The following is a 19,874-nucleotide window of genomic DNA, read 5'->3' on the forward strand; positions in this document are numbered from 1 at the left end:
AATGTGGCAATATTTTATGATGATCTTTTCAGTAACGTTACACATAAAGAATACTATTTTTTTTTATAAGGAATAAATGATCTTGGCGATTGATCTCACGTTCTTTGCAGAGATCCGTTTTCCCCCTTGTCAAATTTAATTTGCGTTCAAAAGTTTTCTTCTTTCTTGCTTAGCAAATGGAAGAAAACTGTTTTATAACAAAATATGGTGTTTTTTTTAGGTGCATTAGCATTAGGCTATATGGCGCCGTATATAATATGTAAATTGCGTGCGATCTGTGGCGATTTGCTGTGTGCTGCACCAAAAACGTGAGTTCCGGGGTGAAAACCATGGTACCCTCACCTAAGATGGACTAACTCAGTCAAGTTGTGAAAAAGGGCCATAAAAATTTCTCGTGTCATTCGTGGCCATCTTATTTCTGTGAACAGTAATATTTCTCGTGAGGCAACTATTGCCCCCGATAGATTTCCCATCTTTATCCTAAAAACTCATCCTTAACACCACATAGTGGACATAGTGAGTATTTTGCATCTACATTTATACATCAGGAGTTGTTTATGGAGGAGAATGTCAAAAGTTTATCAAACTCTAACAGGGAACTTAATGAATTTGCAATAAATGAGAGCAAAGTGAAGGAGGAATTGTTGAAGTTAAACATAAGAAAGGCACTCAGGGTGGATGGGATCTATCCAGTTATATTAAAGGAGGCAGCAAAGGAAGCAAACAAACCCTTAGCCATAATTATGAGAGCTTCCTTGGACTCAGGGGAGGTACCCATGGATTGGAAGGAAATATATCACCAATTCACAAAGGGGGTTCAAAAGGTGACACAAGTAACTACAGACCTGTTAGTTTAACTTCTGTTTTGGGTGAAATAATGGAGTCAGTGGTTAAAGAAGCATTGCTGGATCATCTAGAAAAGACTGCAGCAATAATTCAGACACAGCATGGGTTTGTCAAGGGGAAATCTTGTCTGACCAATTTGATTGGATACTATGATGTGGTTACAAAGGAACTAGATGCAAAAAAATAATTCTGATATCATATACTTCGATTTCAGAAAAGCTTTTGATACTGTTGCACATGGAAGACTAATGTACAAATTGGAGCAGTATGACATTAAGGGCAAGTTTTTACAATGGGCACTGCTCTTCGTGGACTGTTATTAGTGGAGTCCCTCAGGTTTCGGTGTTGGGTCCACTGTTCTTTTGTATATTTATAAATGATATTGATGAAAGTATATCAGGCTTAATCTCCAAGTTTGCAGATGATACAAAGGTTGGCAGGGTTGTTTATGATAATAATGACAGTATGTTACTACAACAGAATCTATAAAAGTTGGGCATATGGGCTGAGAAGTGGCAACTGAATTTTAACACTGACAAATGCATAGTACTGCATATGGGTAGAAGTAACCCCAGAGAAACATACCAACTGTGTGGTGTTACACTCAGGGTAGTGGAGAATGAAAGAGACCTGGGGTAATTGTGCAGTCAGATATAAAGTTTTCTGAGCAGTGCACACAGGCTGCAAGAGTAGCACAGGATCTTGTCAATAATATACAGGAATTTTGCTAGTATAGGAAAAGGAGGTGATTATCCCTTTGTATAAGGCAACGGTCAGGTCACACCTTGAGTACTGCGTACAGGTCTGGAAACCTCATTTTAGGAAGGATGCTGAGTTGCTAGAACGAGTACAAAGAAGGGCAACAAGATTAGTGAGGGGAACGAAGCAGTCCTCTTACCAAGGAAGACTTAAATTCTACAGATTGCAGCGTCTGGAGACTAGGCAACTACGAGGTGATCTGATTGAGGTGTATAAGGCCTTGAATGGGTTGAATAGGTTCAATGCTGATGAGATTCTTCCTCTTGCTCAAATTACCAACCTGAAGGAGCATAAATTCAAATTGAGGAAAGACAATTGCAGAATAGATGTGCGGAAATTTGCCTTTAGCAAGCGGGTAGTTGATTGCTGGAAAAAACTTCCATCTATCATTATGTCATTAGCTTAAATAAATTCAAGGAAGAACTGGACAAACTTTTAAAGCGAATCGATGTGTAAAATGGGAATTGAATTTTTTTTTTTTTTTTTTTGGCTGGTGCTGTATAAGCTTACTTTCTTGCGTCATGTGCCTCTACTAATACTAGTGGACATAGTGTTATTGTTATGCGGTTCCTGTGGTTTCCCACAAATTTGAGTTAAATACTCTGTGATGCTGGAAAACATTGTAACATTGCATGATCTTTCTTATAACAAAAGCCAAACCCATCGGCCTATTACCTATAGGAGCAATTTGGTCACAGCAGCCCTTGCGCAAAAAAAAAAAAAAAAACAACAACAACAGTTACCCAACTCCTATTTAATTAACACCTTTGTGGACTGGGAAAACATTAGCACTTCTCCACTGCAAATGGATCTTCACGGCGTCTAACAATGCTCTGATATTCAAAACGATTTGATACTTCCACGCAGCCCTTCTAAGTGTAGCTGAACCATTTTCCCTTAGAGTCTTGCCCTCCTTTATCTCAGTGTCTTTTCTAATAAACGCTTCTGTGAGATCATTATATCATTTTACAGCAATCTGACTTCTCAACATTCCCCAGAGATTCGAGCTTTCTTTCGACTGTAAATATCAATGAGAAGTATTTATCTGTTAACTCATTTGCCATTTCTGCTGGGCTTTCTATGGACTTTCTGCTGAAACCAGTTAAGGAACCTATTTGATTTTTTGTTGTATTTACATCTAAGAAGAAATCTACAAAAAATTCAACAGTCTTTCAGCAGTCTAAATCATAATCGGTATTTAACTTTTAACTGTTGAAGATAACGAAAAACTTCACCTCCTCGTGGGTACTCATGTACGTCAGTAAACTCCTGAACCTTATTTGCACCACGTGGATGTTTGCTTCAAATACCACAGAGTGTACAACAGCTGTTCTATTGGCCTAAACAGGATCCTTACTGATAACAGCTGCCAGCACAATGAGTCCTGGAGTGACACCTCTCGCGGTTTCGATATGAGATATAAATAAATAAAGACAAATAAAATCGAATAACTATGTGTTTAATAACCGTCGTCAGAGGGAAAAATTTTTTAAAGTGAAATGGTGAAAAAAAATGTTTTTAAAAGGAAAGCGATAACAGTAAAAAATTGAAAGCATTTTACCTGGAATGGAACAACAAAGTCGTATATTCCTCTATTAAAATAATTTTAAATAATAAAAAAATAATATAATTTAATTTATTATTGCTTTTATTATGAAAATTGCGATTTTTTTGCAAATTCATTGTTTCTTAACATTCTGATCATCTTTAATATCCATTATTGACGTCCTGATTGCAGGGAATTATAATAAGAGTACTTTATGCAGGGAATTATAATACTAATTATAGAGGAAAGATAAACAATCATTTACATACACTTAGATAACACTGAAAGCTGATATCCACACCTTTTAGAAATTGTCACCAGTTAAGGTTTTTCAAACGAATTATTATATTAACTGAGATAAATGATCTTAACCCAACCCAACCATTCCTATTATGAAAATTGAAGTACGCTCTAACAGACAGATGCAATGCTTCATTTTGCTCCTTTAAAATATGACACTCTTTTCAATGTTAGCGAGGTTGGTCCTGCATCATTGGCAACCCTACGAGTATTTAGATGAAATGAACTTTAGCAGCAAAAACTGTGGTTGGTTTATACAAAAGGAAAGTAGTTCAAAGATAATTAAAGCTACTTAAGGCGCATAAGATAATTAAATACGAGTTTGGCTTAAATATGAATGAGAATTGCTTTTTTATAATTTTATTGGCACTATTGGAAGGAATTTTGTGGTTGCCGAAATCACAGAAACTGTTTCCAGTGACTTTCTTTGTAATTCTGAAATTTTCTTGCAGCCTAAGCACTGCTTTAATTAGTTCCAATAAGTGATTATCAGAAAGTGCCAAGTCCGTATTATGTGGGGGAAAAAGGAGTAACCCCATTTCAGATCCTTTGAAGTATTCATCGTGACTGGGGATGTGTAAAGTCCGACATCGTTTTGGTAGAAACAGGCTGTTTGGAGAGTCTGTTTCTCAATTAATATCACCTTGAAACCATACTCCAGTATTAAAAAAATATATTTATATTTGAACCATCCACGTAATTGTGTTTTCCAGTAGTTAGCTTTGTTTTCGCCTGACATTCTCTTAATTCTGAATGAAGAGAGATATTTTCCATTTGTTTTGCATAATTAAGTTGAAAATGCATTCTTACCTCCACCGCTCGTCCTGGCCGCCACAATATCACTTGGATCACTACGACCAACGCTGTTAACACCAACAACATACACCTGATAACGAGTACCGCATTGTAAACCTCTTATGGTAGATGTTGTGTTTGGCGAAGTAACCTTTTGGTGTTCCCACACACCATTTCGACGTTTATAGTGCAGTTCATAACCTGAAATTAAAGAAATGACAAATCTTTTAAAAAGAACTGAGTATATTCTACATCCTTTAGTGTAAACATTTTAATGACTGTAAATTTACAAGGGTTTGTCGATATTCACTTAATCAATATGACGATATTCCCTAATTGTTTCAAGCAGCGTATTCACAAAAAAACTAACTAAACTCTTCAAGAAATCCTCTATCTACTTATTGATTTCTAGAATACAGAAACATATTTCAATGCTTCACGAATGCCTGGGGTTATGTAGTTGCTACGTCACTGACTACATCAACTATGATGTAGCCAGTGGATGCATGTCGGATTTGATATGTTTAGTATCGACTGATTATTTTGAGATATCGGGTTTCCTTCCATGTAAGGATCATTAATTCAACTTAGTCCATATACAATGTCTAAAACATGAAGAATAATGGACTTACCATTTGAAATGTCCGCAAATAATTCGATTGAGTTTACAGATGTGTAATCGATATGCGCATGCAAATAATGGTTCTATAATTGAGAATAGAAAAAGTTGATATTGTTTACAAGGTGAGGTTTGGGTAGACGAAAATGCGTCGCCATTTCTCTGTGTGGTTGAGAACTTTATTTAAACTATAGTCCAAATTCAAAAAACGTATTTTCTTACCTGTTACAGGATTTTCTCCAGCTTTTCTCTCTTTCCAAGATAGAGTAATTGTTGTGACTGTAGTTGACTCCACAACTGGGGCAGGGGGTGCTGGTGGAACTAAAGAGAAAGCCAGTAAAATTATCAGACTACATATATAATTTCCACTAATTTTGTTAAAATTAAACAATGTGAATTTTCGGTGGGGAAGTAAGGAAAGATTAATATTTTATAGAAACTATTTAGAAATTATTTAGACATGGCTTTATCCATATCACATATCGATGGACTCATAATGGTGACAAAAGTATGGCAATAAACGCAGAATATTGTGAAATGTTCTCGTTGTATGTCATAGGGTGTGCCATTAGTAGACAGTTAATTAAATAAAGATACTTCAGATTATGCGAAATAGTCGAATTGTCTGCAGCCAATACTCGGACACTTCTGGACACAACTCTCCAAAATCTAGAAAACTACTGGCGTTATCTGTAAATCATTGTGGTCTCCCTGGTTTGTGGATTTTATTCCTCCATATATTTTTTTTCTTGTGAGAATCACTGGAAAGACAGCCGAAGAACAGTTGGAAACGATCAAAAAGAGAACATATTAAACATATTTAGAAACAAGCCTGATGATACCGCGAGAACAACGTTTCTCTTGATTCAGCTCCGAACAAATGACTAGAGAATTCTCCATGAGAATACCACAGCCAGATCTGAAGTTAGAACCTGCTTTTATGACAATCCGGCCTGACTTATTCTCTCTCTGACCTCTTGCTACCAGCTCAGATGCTCTTCGTTGTGCAAGCAATCAATGGAGATCTCTTCATTATCAAGGATAAATAAATAAACACAGAAAACAAAATTTTCTAGAACAGAACAGAACTACAGAACCACCGCATTGATTTCTCATTACATATAGAGAGAGATGTCATCTAATTTAGAAACACTATCTCCAAGCGAACATAAAGTTTCTCACATTGAATTCACCACGTGTCTGCATACAGCAATGCAATACTGTGTAGGTGTGTCTAAATGTAGATGCAGACTCATATAAGTAGTCGTCCATGCGTCACTGAACCTTGTACACTGGGCTAAAATTGGTGACCTATAATTATTATTTGCATCCAGTTCACCATACTTCCCACTACGGATTATAAAAGAATTTCAAATTAGGATCGACTTGACAAGTCATCATTATTAAAAATGACAATAGTGAAATCAATCCCCTTTCCCCTGACACCTAGGAACTTTGCTAGTGTACAGTTCCTCATCATTCATCCCACCTTATAGTTCACCAAACACAGCGACTTCAAAGAAAGGACAGATGCAGCAGGTAATACAAAACATTTAATGAAGAGGGGCAATTGAAAAGTTCGTGATTTCAGTATGAAGGGTTTATTTGAGAAGTCCAGTATCGAATCACTTTTCTACAATAGTTCCCTTTGCAGTCATTACACTGTTGCCACCGCTGCTGTAAAGCTTTGATTCCAGCAGTGAAGAAAGTTTCTCTTGGGCTTCCAGGAATGCATCCACTGCAGCAATGACGTCACTGTCGGCGGAAAAATGGATGCCGGCCAGGTATTCTTTGAAATTATCCAGGATTTCAAGGCCGCACTTATACAGTGAAGCCATGGCAATGACAGACTTGTGTCAGTCATTGACACAAATCTGTCATAATAATGACGGATGGGTGCGTTTTCCTGATAGAACAAGTCCCTTAGCTGAGTTTTCCTCGGCGTTTGTCTTTGATGTTTACACGCAACCGCCTCACAAGGTCTGCGCAATATGCATCTATTATTTTCTGACTTTTCTGAAGGTAATCCACTAGCAATACTCCAACAGCATCCCAAAAAACCAAAGCCATCACCTTGTCAGCAGAAAGAATCGACTTGGCTTTCTTTGGAAGGGAAGAAGAGCTGTGTTTCCACTGTTTGGACTCCTCCTTTGTCTCTGGCCGAAACTGATGGCGTATGTCTCATCCATGGTCATAAATCTTGCAAAAGAATTTAATGGATCTGCTTGAAACGATGTAAATGTTCGCTTGACTTGAAAACTCTTTTGTGTTTTTTATTTTCTGTCAGCAACTTTGGAACCTATCATGCTGCTACCTTTTTCATGGCGAGAACCAGTGTCATTATGTAGTACACGCCTTCAGATGAAATGCCCAAGATGCTAGCAATGTACCGAACTATCGCTCATCACCAGATCATGCATACTGTCAAAAACTTCTGAAGTGATGGATGTGCAAATCTTCTACCAAGTGCGTCATCTTCCAGGCTCTCCCTTCCTCTTTTAAAATCTGCCGCCCACTTCTTAACCATGGTATAGGAAGGAGCATCGTCCCCCAATGTTGTAACCATATCCTCAAGAATTGCCTTTGCCGCTGGTTACTTTTTTCCCAAATATTAGAAGACTGCACGGTGAATAATTATACAGTCCATCTTTCCTCATTTACACAACTTTGTACCTGTAATAAAAAGACTTTATTGAAATTGCACGAAACTTTATGGGCTACTATTTGAAGTGATATACATTAAGGCGGTTTTTTAATAATCTTACACAATCTTGACAATCTTTTATATGAAGTACACCTGTAACATCATAAAACCTGAGTTCGATCGTCCCATCGATGACGTGAGGAATTTTTATGGGCCTTTTTCACAACGTGGCTGAGTTAGTCGGTCTCAGGCGAAGGCAGCATGTTTTTTCTCTCCTGGAAACTCGGCCTTTCGTCCAGAAAACCGACCACAGAGCAATATGGCCTTAGTTTTCGATGCTCCTAAAACCCTATTACAACAACATCAAAATAATTCGGTCACATTACTAAAACAAATATATAGCAGTATGTTATATTAGAATAACTGTGTTGTCTTTTCGTTAGAATAGATTTATTAAGCAGAAACATGCAATAAGTTTTAGGGAAAAGTATTATAAAGACTGTTCAAGACATTATTACATCAAGAAAATGAAGTTATAGACTAAACTTGCAGGTACGAGCGACAACCATGCTTTGGGCAGAGTTTTTGAAAGCTAGCAGCAGCAGCAGCCAGATTAAAAATAAAGTGACAGGTACTATCGATTTTAGGGTGTATTAAAGGAAAATGCCTAAAATTGCATTCATGCGTGTATGGATGTGTGGAAATAGAAAAGTTAAAATTTATTGTTGCTGTCAATTTTGTAGAGTGCAAGACGTAATAATATTTGATAAAGTAGGTGCTACATCAATAATGCATTCGTCTCATGCCAGTAGTCGTAAATCACTGGGACAATTTTGCGCCGGTGGCATTCTGCATGCAATCTTCACGTGAAAGAAAAAAAAGGAACAAAATAAAAGAAAGGGAGGGAGAGCATCCACGAATGCTAAGTTAGAAGAGTTTTTTGACGTACTTACACTGAGAACGTCGACCCACTGTAAAGCAGTAAGAGAGAAATAAAGGTTAAATATACAACTTTTTGGACTGAAGCATAAATATAGAGTTATTGTCAAATTGAATGATTGATTTATTATTTATATTTTATTTTCTCTTACACTACTACTGCATTAAAGGAATGTAATACTCATATATGCTTTCAGAAAAATATAAGGTTTACGTTTTGATTTCACAAAATCAGAGGCTTTATCAGACCATAAACAACAAAATATACTATGCATAGAAGTATGAAGAAAGAAATATTACTCTTTTGATGCAGTAATAAATAAAATAATTTATATAAATTAAATAATTTGTTAATAAAATAATATGATTTTAAAAAAATATTATTTAAAATTTAAAACTTTTCAAACATATATATAAAACTTTCCAATGCACCTTTTATTTTTAAACATAAATAAAATATATTATAAAACATAATTGGAAAGCTTGAAACTGTTTTTCTTCCTATCCCAGACTCCAAAATCTTGAGGAATCCAAATTTCTTTCTATCACGGACTCCAAAATTTTTAAGAATCAAAGCAACTGTGTACACAGTTAAAGTAAAACCAAAATTTACATTTAAGATAAAGAAAGGAGAAAGAAAGAAATTTCCTTATTCTTTCACTACCTTCGTTAATTATAATTTTGTTAAAATTTATATCATTTTTCGTTTTACATCAATAGTTAAGCTTTTCACTTTTGTCATTCCACCAAAATGAGAATCAACAAAAATGGACCAACGTGTGCTGCCATCTATTGCTCCCGTAAAGAATTATATAGATGGGCTCCAGGGAGTTATTGGTAAGACTTCCTTGAGTCCTTGCCCAATCATTATTTTACCACAGTTATAATACAACTATAGCATATTCAATACTGTAATAAATTATAGAGATTAAATAATTGAATTGTAAAGTCTTACCTTCAACTAACAGGGTGTAGAATATCTCATCTGAACCATATATATTTTGAACGTGACATGAATAGTTTCCTGCATCGATACTTTGAACATCTTCTATCCTTAATGTCCCTATTGGCAAGATAAGGAATCTCTCCTTGTCTGCTATGCTATGCCCACTGAAATATAAACAATTAGGCTATTTTTACGATAGCGAGTGATTTCTTTTAAAATCATTGATTTTCAAAGATATTAAACTACATTAATATGGTTAGGGGTGGACGTTACGTGGTTGTTTTCCATTAAGATTATTACTAAATATAATACCACGCGAAATTAATAGTATATATTTATTAAGCTATTCGCCTAAACTACTATACATTAAGGTAACGTTTCAGGTATCTTACCGATACCCATCATCAGCCCATGCTGGAAATCGCCAGTGTGGACGCACGTTTTCCGCGCTCCTGGATTTTATGAAAATGTGGTTAGAGTGCCACACTCAAATCAGATAATTTGATCATGTTTTTAAAGTTACCTTTTATCGCGCGAGATATTTTGGTTTTACCAATAAAGACACACTCTGAAAGATACTTTTAGTAATTTACCAGTGAAGTGGGTTGTGCATTGTAAAAAATTGTGTTTACCGTTGGTGCTTTGCTGCTTTCCTTTTAAAGAACTCAAGGGACTTATTTTAGAATTCCGGTTGCGTGGTATTTGCTTGGATTTTTTCCACTTTGCATATTTTCTTTTGGTGTGGTGTTTCTTTTCTTAGCATTTGCTAATGTTGACTTAGCTGGTTGAATTTTTTTGAGTGGATTAATGATAAAAAATAACTTTCTTAAAATTCTTAAATATCTCGTGGAGTCCTGACTTCACAATTCTCTGTGGGGCGGTCGAACCCCAGAGAGCATTTAAATAAGGGAATATGAAGTATTTTTCAGTAGAATACTTACTTCCATTTCCATTCCCTCGTGGGTGTAGGTAACCCAACTGTTCTGCACTGCAAATCTACATCCCTTCTCCAGGAGGTGAGAATTTCGCTGGTGAAAGACGATATGCGTGCTGGAGCTATACAAAAGGGTAAACGCAAATTGTAGCTGTAATGCTTGGTGTACAACATGTCAGAATTGAATGATCAGACTGCCCGTGCCACACAGAAATATTTACCTCGTTGTGATGGAGTCTGAGCTACAATTCCCGATGGATCTCCTTCTCCAACGTTTGACGAAGCAGTTACCCAGAATTCGTAGCGTTGCCCCCGTGTAAGCCCTCTGATCTCATAGTAAAGTTCGTCTGGTGCCGCCGTTATCTTCGTTTTATTCTGAAAACAAATATGCTTCGTCAGTGTAGGAGAATGATGGTTGAGAAATGAATGAGTATCTCCAACTATCCTTAAAATATTTATAAATTTATTAATATAAATTAAAAAGAGGTTATCTCTTTTATTTTGTTATAATATTAGATTCGACTAAATAGGAATAATTCAACAAAATTAAAAATTAGTTCTCCTTAACGAAAAGACAAAGAAAACATTTTTCATCCTTATTGCTCCTATTCAGTATACAAATTGTTGTGGTACTTACTTGTATTCCATAAACTACAGCTCTCATATAGAGAGTGTATTTCTGTATGATGCCATTGGGATGAAGTGGTGCTTTCCAACTGACTAATACTGCATCAGTTGCCATCACAGCAGCCTTTATATCTGATGGTTCTCCCGGAACTAAAAAAAAATGAAATTAGATTAATTATGTTACTTAAATGAATTTGAATAACAGATAATTATTCTGACAAACTAGTAATATTATTAGTAGTAGTATCGGTGTTCGCAAAATGATGTAAAAAAAGCAAACCAAAAAAAAAACTGAATGTAACCGATATCTTTTTCCCTCACTTCATTTAACTATTTCTTTAAAACAGTTGTCTAATCTTCTTTAAATGTGCCAGTGTATGAACTTCCAACGTGTACTAGTAGGTGGGAGTTTATTCTAACAGCCAATCATTATTTTTTTAAAGGAAAACGTTCGGACATCTATTACGCAATTATTTCCTCTCCATTTATATTTATGTCCCTTTGTGTACGTCATGTGGCTGATTGTAAAGATTCCCTCAGTGTATAGTTGACTCAATTCTATTAAAGCCTTAAATATATCAAATCAAGTCATCCAGAAGATGCCTAGTTTCCAACCTGCAATATAGAGGAACTCGGTCTTTTCTATAATCATTTCAACAGAATCACATCGTTCTAAAAGGGATTTCCAAACATGTATGTGTATATCGCTTAACCACTGCTTTATACAATGGAATAATCACCTTTATTTTCTCTATTGATAGAGATATACCCAAGCTCTCTTTGTTATTTTAGTTTATTGAGTTTGGTGCTACCCAAATGGTTCGCTACTCTAAAATCACTCCTGCTATCTGGTTGGAAGACTTGAATTTTACAATATCACACCTCAGTTGCCAATTTCCACCTATCCAAATAGTTTACGTAGGTTTTCTTGAAGTAGTATACTTCATTATTGTCATTAATCAATCACTTTGTCCACTTTTGTATCATCAGCAAACATTAAACCTGAAATATATAAGCTTACATCAACATCATTAATAAGGGACCCCACCACAGAACATTCTGGAGCTCTACTCGTGAAATTAGTCCATGAAGAGCAAATATTACTGTTGATGAAAGTGCGAATGTTAATCGTGCGTACAATAACCAAAAGAGATTTCGTTTTAGAAAAAAAAACAGAATGAAATTTTGTTTTCTCGTGCAAATTAGATACACAGTATCAATTGAACCAAAGAGGATATTTCATATTTCAATTATTACACTTGACATTATATACAACAGGATTGTTAGACATTAACAACTTATATAATCAACAGAATTGTCATTAAAGAGCAAGGTCCAATTAGTTTTTAAAAAATTAAATAGGATAATCACCTCTTTGGGGCAATGTCTTTTAATGAAACATTAAAAATATTAAAACTGTGGCTTGATGATGAGAAATAAAATTATGAGTTGTTTTTGGTCAACGCTTTCATTTGAAAACATCACATCTAACAGAGTACGACCTTGCGTAAGAGCACTGTTATATAAGTGGAGATTAAATTTATCAGTGGAATAATTAAATTATTTGTTATGTAATCTTGACCACAATATTTTAAGATTGTATTTGGAAAAATTAGTCACTAATCAGAACAATCTGTGCAGAAGGAGAAATGTTCTTAAATAAATTTTCTATTGCTCGCTCAGATTTATCTGCCATTTCAAACGAACAAGCGATGGTAATTAAAATCTAAGTAAAACATGAACTATTTCAACAAAGCAGCCTTGCAAGTTAGGAAGATAACAAATTTTGAAACGAATTTTTAGCAAGATAGCAAATTTTAAACGTTTTGAGTGTCCCAAAAAGGTGTAACCAATTTTAAATGAGCAATACAAACATGTTGGAGAAAATGGAACAAGATGAACGTATAATGACACGGATTTGTTTCACGGAAGAGTGCACATTTCATGTTTCGGGAAAGGTGAATAAGAAAAATGTCAGAATTTGGGGGACTGAAAACCCACACTGTGCGCAGGAGTATCAGCGAGATAGCCCAAAGGTGAATGTGTGGTGTGGCATCATGGTTGATCGTGTTATTGGACCCTTTTTCTTTCAAGAAGCGACTGTGAGAGCGGATAATTACCAGGACATGCTTGAGCTTTATGTGTATCCTCAATTGGATGAATTGCCAAATGGGGTTATTTTCCAAAAGGATGGAGCGCCGCCATATTGGGTTTTGAGTGTGAGGAGGTCTCTTGATAACAAGTTTCCTGGCCGTTGGATTGGGCGTGATGGTCCCATTGCGTGGCCACCACATTCATCAGATTTATTCCCTTGTGATTTCTTCTTATGGGGGATTCATCAAAGACACAGTCTACAAGACCCTTGTTGCAGACACCGCAGACTTAAAGCGCAGGATTACAAATGTAATTACCATGATTAAGCGTGACATCCTTGAAAAAACATGGGATGAACTTTATTACCGATTAGATATTACTCTTGTGACAAGTGGTGCACATGTTGAATGTCAGTAAAAACTTCAACTGTTTCTCTCACATTTAGCGCAGGTTTTGTGTTTCTATCACCAAAATTACATTTGTTACAAACATTTCAAATTGGTTACACCTTTTTGGGACACCCTGTACATTTGATTTTAATTTGATAAGCAATGTCAGGATTCAGTTTATGGCCAAACTATTTTTCGATATAGTGCTAATAAGAAATGAATTCAGTTTAGACAACTCGTATTATCAATTGACGTATTATCAGCAGCAGCGATTTAAACTGGTTTGATTATGTCAATTTTATTTCATTATGGCGTCGTTGGGATAGTTATTACATTTCAAATGAAAACACTTAGGAAATAAAGAGACAGAGAGAATCAAAATTTGAAATTATACGCCATCAGAGAATGAATCTTACTTTTGCTTCTTGGCTATTTTTTTCTTGTTTTCACACTGTAACTACCTTTTTTTAATTATCCACACTTCCATTTTTAAAGTCCGCATGTGATTACAAGATGTAATCAACAGGTGGAAAAGGCTTGGTTCGATTGCCATCAATAACGCGAGTGACTATTGTGATCTTTTTTCACCGATAGCTCAATTAGTCGATTTAAGGCAAGGACAACAAGGTTTTTTCTCCCGGAAACAGTAGATGAGGTAATTTTCGGGTGGCCATACGCATGGAATTCCACAGCAGACGACTCAAGAGACACCCCCTTCTCCTCACAGCTAATCATCGTTGATGGTGAATGCTGAGGTGTCAGCAGTAAGCTAGTTAGACACTGGAGGACTGGAAACAAGTGTGCTGGTCGAATGAGTCCAAATACCTTGCAACACGCCGATGGACGCCTTCGTGTGTGGCGAAAGCAACACGAGTCCATGGACCCATCGTGCACGGCACCCGATAATCAGGCAAGTGGCGGTGGTTGGTTAATATGGGGCGAGTTTTGCTGGCAAGAACTACTAGATCCCCTAGTGCGAATGGACCAAAGTTTCCCTGTTGAGATTGAACAGTGGTGTTGCCAATTTTTGGCAGGAATCGCTTTCACTGTGGAAAGACTTTTAGGCAGCATGGCTGCCTACAAGTCTTCAGACATCTAGTGAAGTCAATACTTCAGCGAATAGCGGCTGTTATCCGTGCGAACGGTGGTCCAACACGGTATTAGGCAGGTGGCTATAATTCAGTGATCACTCAGGGTATGTAGTAGGATTGTCAGTTTGCCAGTGCTGCGTTCTCTATATTATCTGTGCAAGCTAGAAGTTTTGCATAATTTTATAGTGTTTTTTTTTTTTTTTTTGTTACCTTGCTTTATCTTCTCCTGCGGAGTATAATTTATCTAAATATATCTAAAAGATGTATTGCCCTCGGAGGTAGCGCAGTTGGTAAAATCGCCGTCCTCTTCACAGTGGATAGAAAACTTCCCAGTTCGAATGACATCGATGATGCGAGGAATTTTTTTTGGCCTTTTGCACAACGGAGCTGAGTTAGTCGGTCTCAGAAGAGGGTAGTATGGTTACTTCTTCCGGAAACCCGAATTTTTTTGTTCAGCAAGCAGGCAAATCGACCACACAACAAGAAATTTACAGACATACTGTATTTTGCTCAATATGCCAAAGTTACTGATGCACTTAAAACCATACAACAACAACAATAACTGATATAGTTCAGTAAGACATGGCTTAGAACGAATTGCGTCGTTTAGAATTTGCGCCAAGAAATAAAGGTCATGAAAATCACTATGTAGTGTTTGTATGGTTGGTTTACCTATTTAGCGGGATGAAAAATTCCAGTTGCCTAGAGAAAAAACCATACAACTCTTATTCAAGACCCACTAACTTGGCCATGGTGTGGAAATAAGTCCATTAAAGTGCCAATAGTAGTTTCAATAATAATCACTGAGACCTTTTTCGGCAGTGGAAGAATGAAGAAACGCTATTCACTGCTTCTTCCTTAAAAACAGTCTAAGTTGCAAACGTCATGCAAACTTCCGTGTCATATAACTGTATCTAGTTGTCCTTGTAACGCTACAAGACTAAAATTGTTATTTTTCTTTTCTTTCCCACGGAAACAATCCAACAGTTTGGACAACAAACGCCTGACATCTAAGCTTTAGATAAAGTTACTGAAAACTGAAAAAAGAACCATAGCAACAACCGATAATCTCACACACAAATAACACTGGAAAACAACTACAGATGGAGATTATGTCCACTTCGCCGTCCGAGGCAATGTTACTTCAATATTTAAAAGGTAGTCACTAGCTCGATATTATTGTTCAGTTCTAATTTGAAATTTCTAGTGCCTTTTCCACAAACCACTGCCATTTTGTTAGTCTGGTGTTGATGGTGTTTTATTTTTCTGTTATTTTTTATTTTAAATTTAGATGATGCGCCGCAATCTATAAATTATTTCTATAGTCTGCCAGCAGCTGCTGGCCATCTTTATATAGAATGGTATTAAAAGCATCGCCTAGTTTCAAATGCATTTTCGCTGTTTGTCCTTCCAGTTTCCACTCTTCGTAATTATACTGCTAATATTGACATTATACTTTACTAGGGATAGTCTACATCTGTTTCCCGAACTCACTCCACTACCTATCACACATAAGTTCAGTTTCTGTTAAATGCATTTTCTGTGGATATTTGCGGGGGGGCTCTAGCTTCTGAGTAGCATCTAAAATTCCGTCTCTTAAAAAAAACAAACAGTCCAATAGCCTGGGCAACAAACGCCTGCCATCTAAGCTATAGTGGTCACTGCCATCTACAGCGACACGTGCATCAGTTAGTCAACATCCATTCACAATTCATTTCCACTGAAACTATTTTTTTCCCTTTTATTTATCTCTCCTTTGGAACAACCTTCTCTTTCTCTCTCTTTTTTTTTATCTATTCCTGAAAATTGAAATCAACTGAAAATCAGAAGACCTTCAAGTATTTTCAATCTTCTCAATCCAGAACTCACACAACATCATATTTATTGTAATTTCCAATAACAATTCGTGTTTGAGATTACCCTAAACGCACTCTATAGGAAAACATGTGTGGCCTTTCCCACCAATTCCAACTTCTTCATTTTGTTGTCATGGCAAAGAATATATTTTGGTGTGCGACAAGAATTAGAAATGCTTTCCAAAAAATAATTAAACAAATGAAAACTGTACTGTTCCTTAATCGTTAGTTTTTATAAGGTAAGTCCAGGAATCAGCACCATTTCTAAATTACTGGATAGCATTTCTGCTTTCTCACATCATAAGATAAAGGTTGCGTTAGATTCTCGCAGCGACTCGAATTTAAGAAACGCTACCCATCGAGGGCAGCTACCTTTTGCGTTTTACACAATGTGGCCGATTTAGTCGGTCTGGTTCTCTGATTGTGTGATTCTTTTTCTGTCCAGAAACTTGGGGTTTCCATCCTTCCACAAATAGGCAAACCAACTGCAAAATACGTGCACTTTACCAGTTGTTATGATAGTTTAAATTTCTTTAACTCAAATCGGCTATTCAAAGAACAACTTATTGTAGTCTTACCTAGTGTAAAATTAGTTTATGCTTTAATATCGTATAATTCAATACCTCGTGAGCCGATATTTTCTTACATTGATGAATCCTGACGTTGCTGATTTTTTTCCACAACAGAAATGGCGGTTTCTTTCCATCAACCTTACGTTGCATAGTAAAATAGAATACTAAATTCTAGTTACAAATATGGCAGAAAAATATAACCGCAACCATTAATAAGGAGGGAGACTGAATAAGTTTGATGGAGTTTAGGAAAAATATGGAATGAAAGTAACAGACAGAGAAAGGGAAGAAGTGAAAATATAAATTCAGAAAGCATGTATAAGAAAGAGAAATGAGGAACAGCGTGAGAGAGAGGGAAAGAAAGAATTATTGAGCAGGTAGGAGTAATACCATCTTCTAATGTCCTGCAGTAGATCGGTTCGCTCATCACTCCATCTCCTGCTGCAGTGAATGCAAGTATTCGGATACTGTAGTTGGTATATTTCTCTAGTCCGTGGAGGATGAACTTTGTCTTTTGGGTGGTTATATTTCCTGAATGTTGCTTGTCTGAAAGAAAAATAAAAGCATTTATAATTACACGTCCACCACACTTACGTATAGCAATGACTGCAGTCATTTCAAATTCTAAAACGCAAGATATGTTAAAGAAATATAATTATACAAATGTAGTAAGGAAGTAGAATACTGATTCAACCCATCTTATTGAAATATGTAAATATCTCTATGAAAGAACACTACTTTTCTTTGTTTCGTCGTCAACTGTCGCTGTCATTCCTACACTGACAGCGAGAAGAACTTAAACTTAGACGCTTTACAAACAACTATATTTGTCCATGCAGTCATTCTACACTGACTAATATCGTTTTTAATCTGATAAGGTCACTCAGTTGGCGAATTCTTATCAACATGTAATAATTTGACTCCAAGCGGATGGATTTTCATAAAATTAGAGACTACTTTCTAATTCTTTCAACATGGTGAAGAGTAGAGACCATTTGGCTTTTGTTTGAAGACGGCAGCTAGAATTAATTATAATATTCCTGTTAGAATCCCCATGAAATTCAATCAGCTGACATATATTGTAAATTTTGTTTGGATCTGACTACAGACACAAGTTCTAAATGAGTGGGTGGTGCTTATAATCAGAGTGGTAACCATCTTGTTTCTAGACGGCAAACGTCTCTTATCAGAGCACACTAGTTGTGGGGGTGCTCTGGTTTTATTGTGGGGGGTGTGGGTATTTATTGTTTTTCTTGGTTGCCCTAATTTTCTTTATATTTTAATTATTATAATTTATCCCCTTTTTTATATGTATATCCCCGTAGTCCAATCCTCCCACTTAGCATCTGACTTGTATGTTCTCAGAAGATTACCAGACTCAAAGGGGACCCCAATTAATTTAGGTACTTTTCCGCCGGATTGGCTGAGTTTCGGAATGACAGACTCCAACACATGAATGAAAAATAAAACAATGTTTATTGTCATATCATACAGAAACTAGCAATAGTATTTAGTCAAACTATATTTAGCTGGTGACTTGTTATTTCAATAACCTTTATATGTGTAAATATCTTGTTCAAACTCAATTGTTTCATCATCAGATATTCTATTCTAATACACATTATTATTCATTATGACATGGTGTCTCTTCATGTTCTTTACAGGGACTTCAATAGGTCGTGTCATACACTTTACATAGATTCTTCCCACTCTTCTTCTGAACAGTCTGTATAATAAACCAACAACTACCCGCCAATGAACTGGCTCACAAAAACCTTCAGAGTTCGTGTCTCAATTTGTAAGAAAATTGCTTTTATTCAATCAGACACCCTTTCTGCAATCAGGTCAACAGGAAATATTAATCAATTCAATTTAACATTACCCTTCTGAACAGTTAATCCTCTATACCTTTATATATCACTTATTAATTAGCCCCTACTCAAATCAGAACTACTCTCCACAAATCAACTCATAATAAATTGAAATTTCAACCTTCAATTTCATACATATTATAAAAACCTTTCGCAACATTGAACAATTCTCAGTTATCTATTATACCCTCTCCTTCCCGCAAGCATTTATATGAGGAGCTTCACTTCAAATTATAGGCTACGTCCGTCTTAAATACCTTACACTTTTATTCATATATTCATTTCTTAAACCTCCCTCCTTAACTATATATCTATTTATCCTAAAGTCCTTTCCTTAATAAATTAAGTACACCTATGTCGGTAAACTCTCTAGCACTTACGTGTTAGGCCTGGAACTTTCCTCCCTGCTCGGCTTCCTTTCATATCGGTCATTCAGGTACTGGAATGCGGGGGCGCTCATTTGGGGATCTCGGTGATTATGGTGTTTCCCTACCGGGTACTGCACGGCTGGAATCAATCAGTGTCGCATACTCTTTACCGGTCAGCATTTTTTCTTCCGTGGATAGAGGGGTTTTCGAGTAGGTCGATGGTTCGACCACTCATTCGACTGGCCTTGCCTATATAATTCTCAGGGTGTGATTCTTCCTTCTTCCTCACTACGGCTTCCATGTTTACAGGTGAACATTCCTACGGCCTGCCTGTCGGGATATGCAGAATTTCTATCACTGCTTCCATCTATCTCAGGTCTGCAGCTATCACCCAAACTAGAATACTGCTCTGCTTTGTATCGTTCTCCAACTCCTTCAAATCATTCTCCAGACCGCTCCGTGAACTTCTTCAGCCTCCTCCGAAAACTTCTTCCGAATCTCACGAAAACTTTTCCAGAATGCCCGCAAACTTCTTCAGAATCTCCCTCTCAAAATTCCCTCCACTTTCTTCCTGGCCAATAGGAGATCTGCACATCCTTTTTCCTGTGTTCTCATTTGTCTCCTCTCCTCTTCCGTGGGCGGGTCTTCTTTACTCTTTGTGTCCCAACTTCCGTGGAC

The 19,874-nt window shown here is 36.5% G+C and overlaps 1 protein-coding gene across 1 annotated transcript in view; it reads right to left on the reverse strand.

The window, feature by feature from the left end:
* Window positions 1-19,874, reverse strand: part of LOC150077950 (cell adhesion molecule Dscam1-like) — a 167,381-nt gene that overhangs the window by 24,350 nt on the left and 123,157 nt on the right. The window contains exons 20-27 of the mRNA XM_090385369.1: window positions 17,348-17,503; window positions 10,966-11,105; window positions 10,550-10,703; window positions 10,336-10,450; window positions 9,404-9,558; window positions 8,463-8,480; window positions 5,088-5,186; window positions 4,262-4,447 (exon numbers count right to left, since the gene is read on the reverse strand). Coding sequence (XP_090241495.1) covers window positions 4,262-4,447; window positions 5,088-5,186; window positions 8,463-8,480; window positions 9,404-9,558; window positions 10,336-10,450; window positions 10,550-10,703; window positions 10,966-11,105; window positions 17,348-17,503 — 1,023 coding nt within the window. The remainder of the gene's footprint in view (window positions 1-4,261; window positions 4,448-5,087; window positions 5,187-8,462; window positions 8,481-9,403; window positions 9,559-10,335; window positions 10,451-10,549; window positions 10,704-10,965; window positions 11,106-17,347; window positions 17,504-19,874) is intronic.

The sequence above is a fragment of the Mastigoproctus giganteus genome, chromosome 11 (assembly GCF_048544385.1).
Source record: "Mastigoproctus giganteus isolate SK-2022 chromosome 11, ASM4854438v1, whole genome shotgun sequence".
NCBI classification, from domain to species: Eukaryota; Metazoa; Arthropoda; class Arachnida; order Uropygi; family Thelyphonidae; genus Mastigoproctus; species Mastigoproctus giganteus.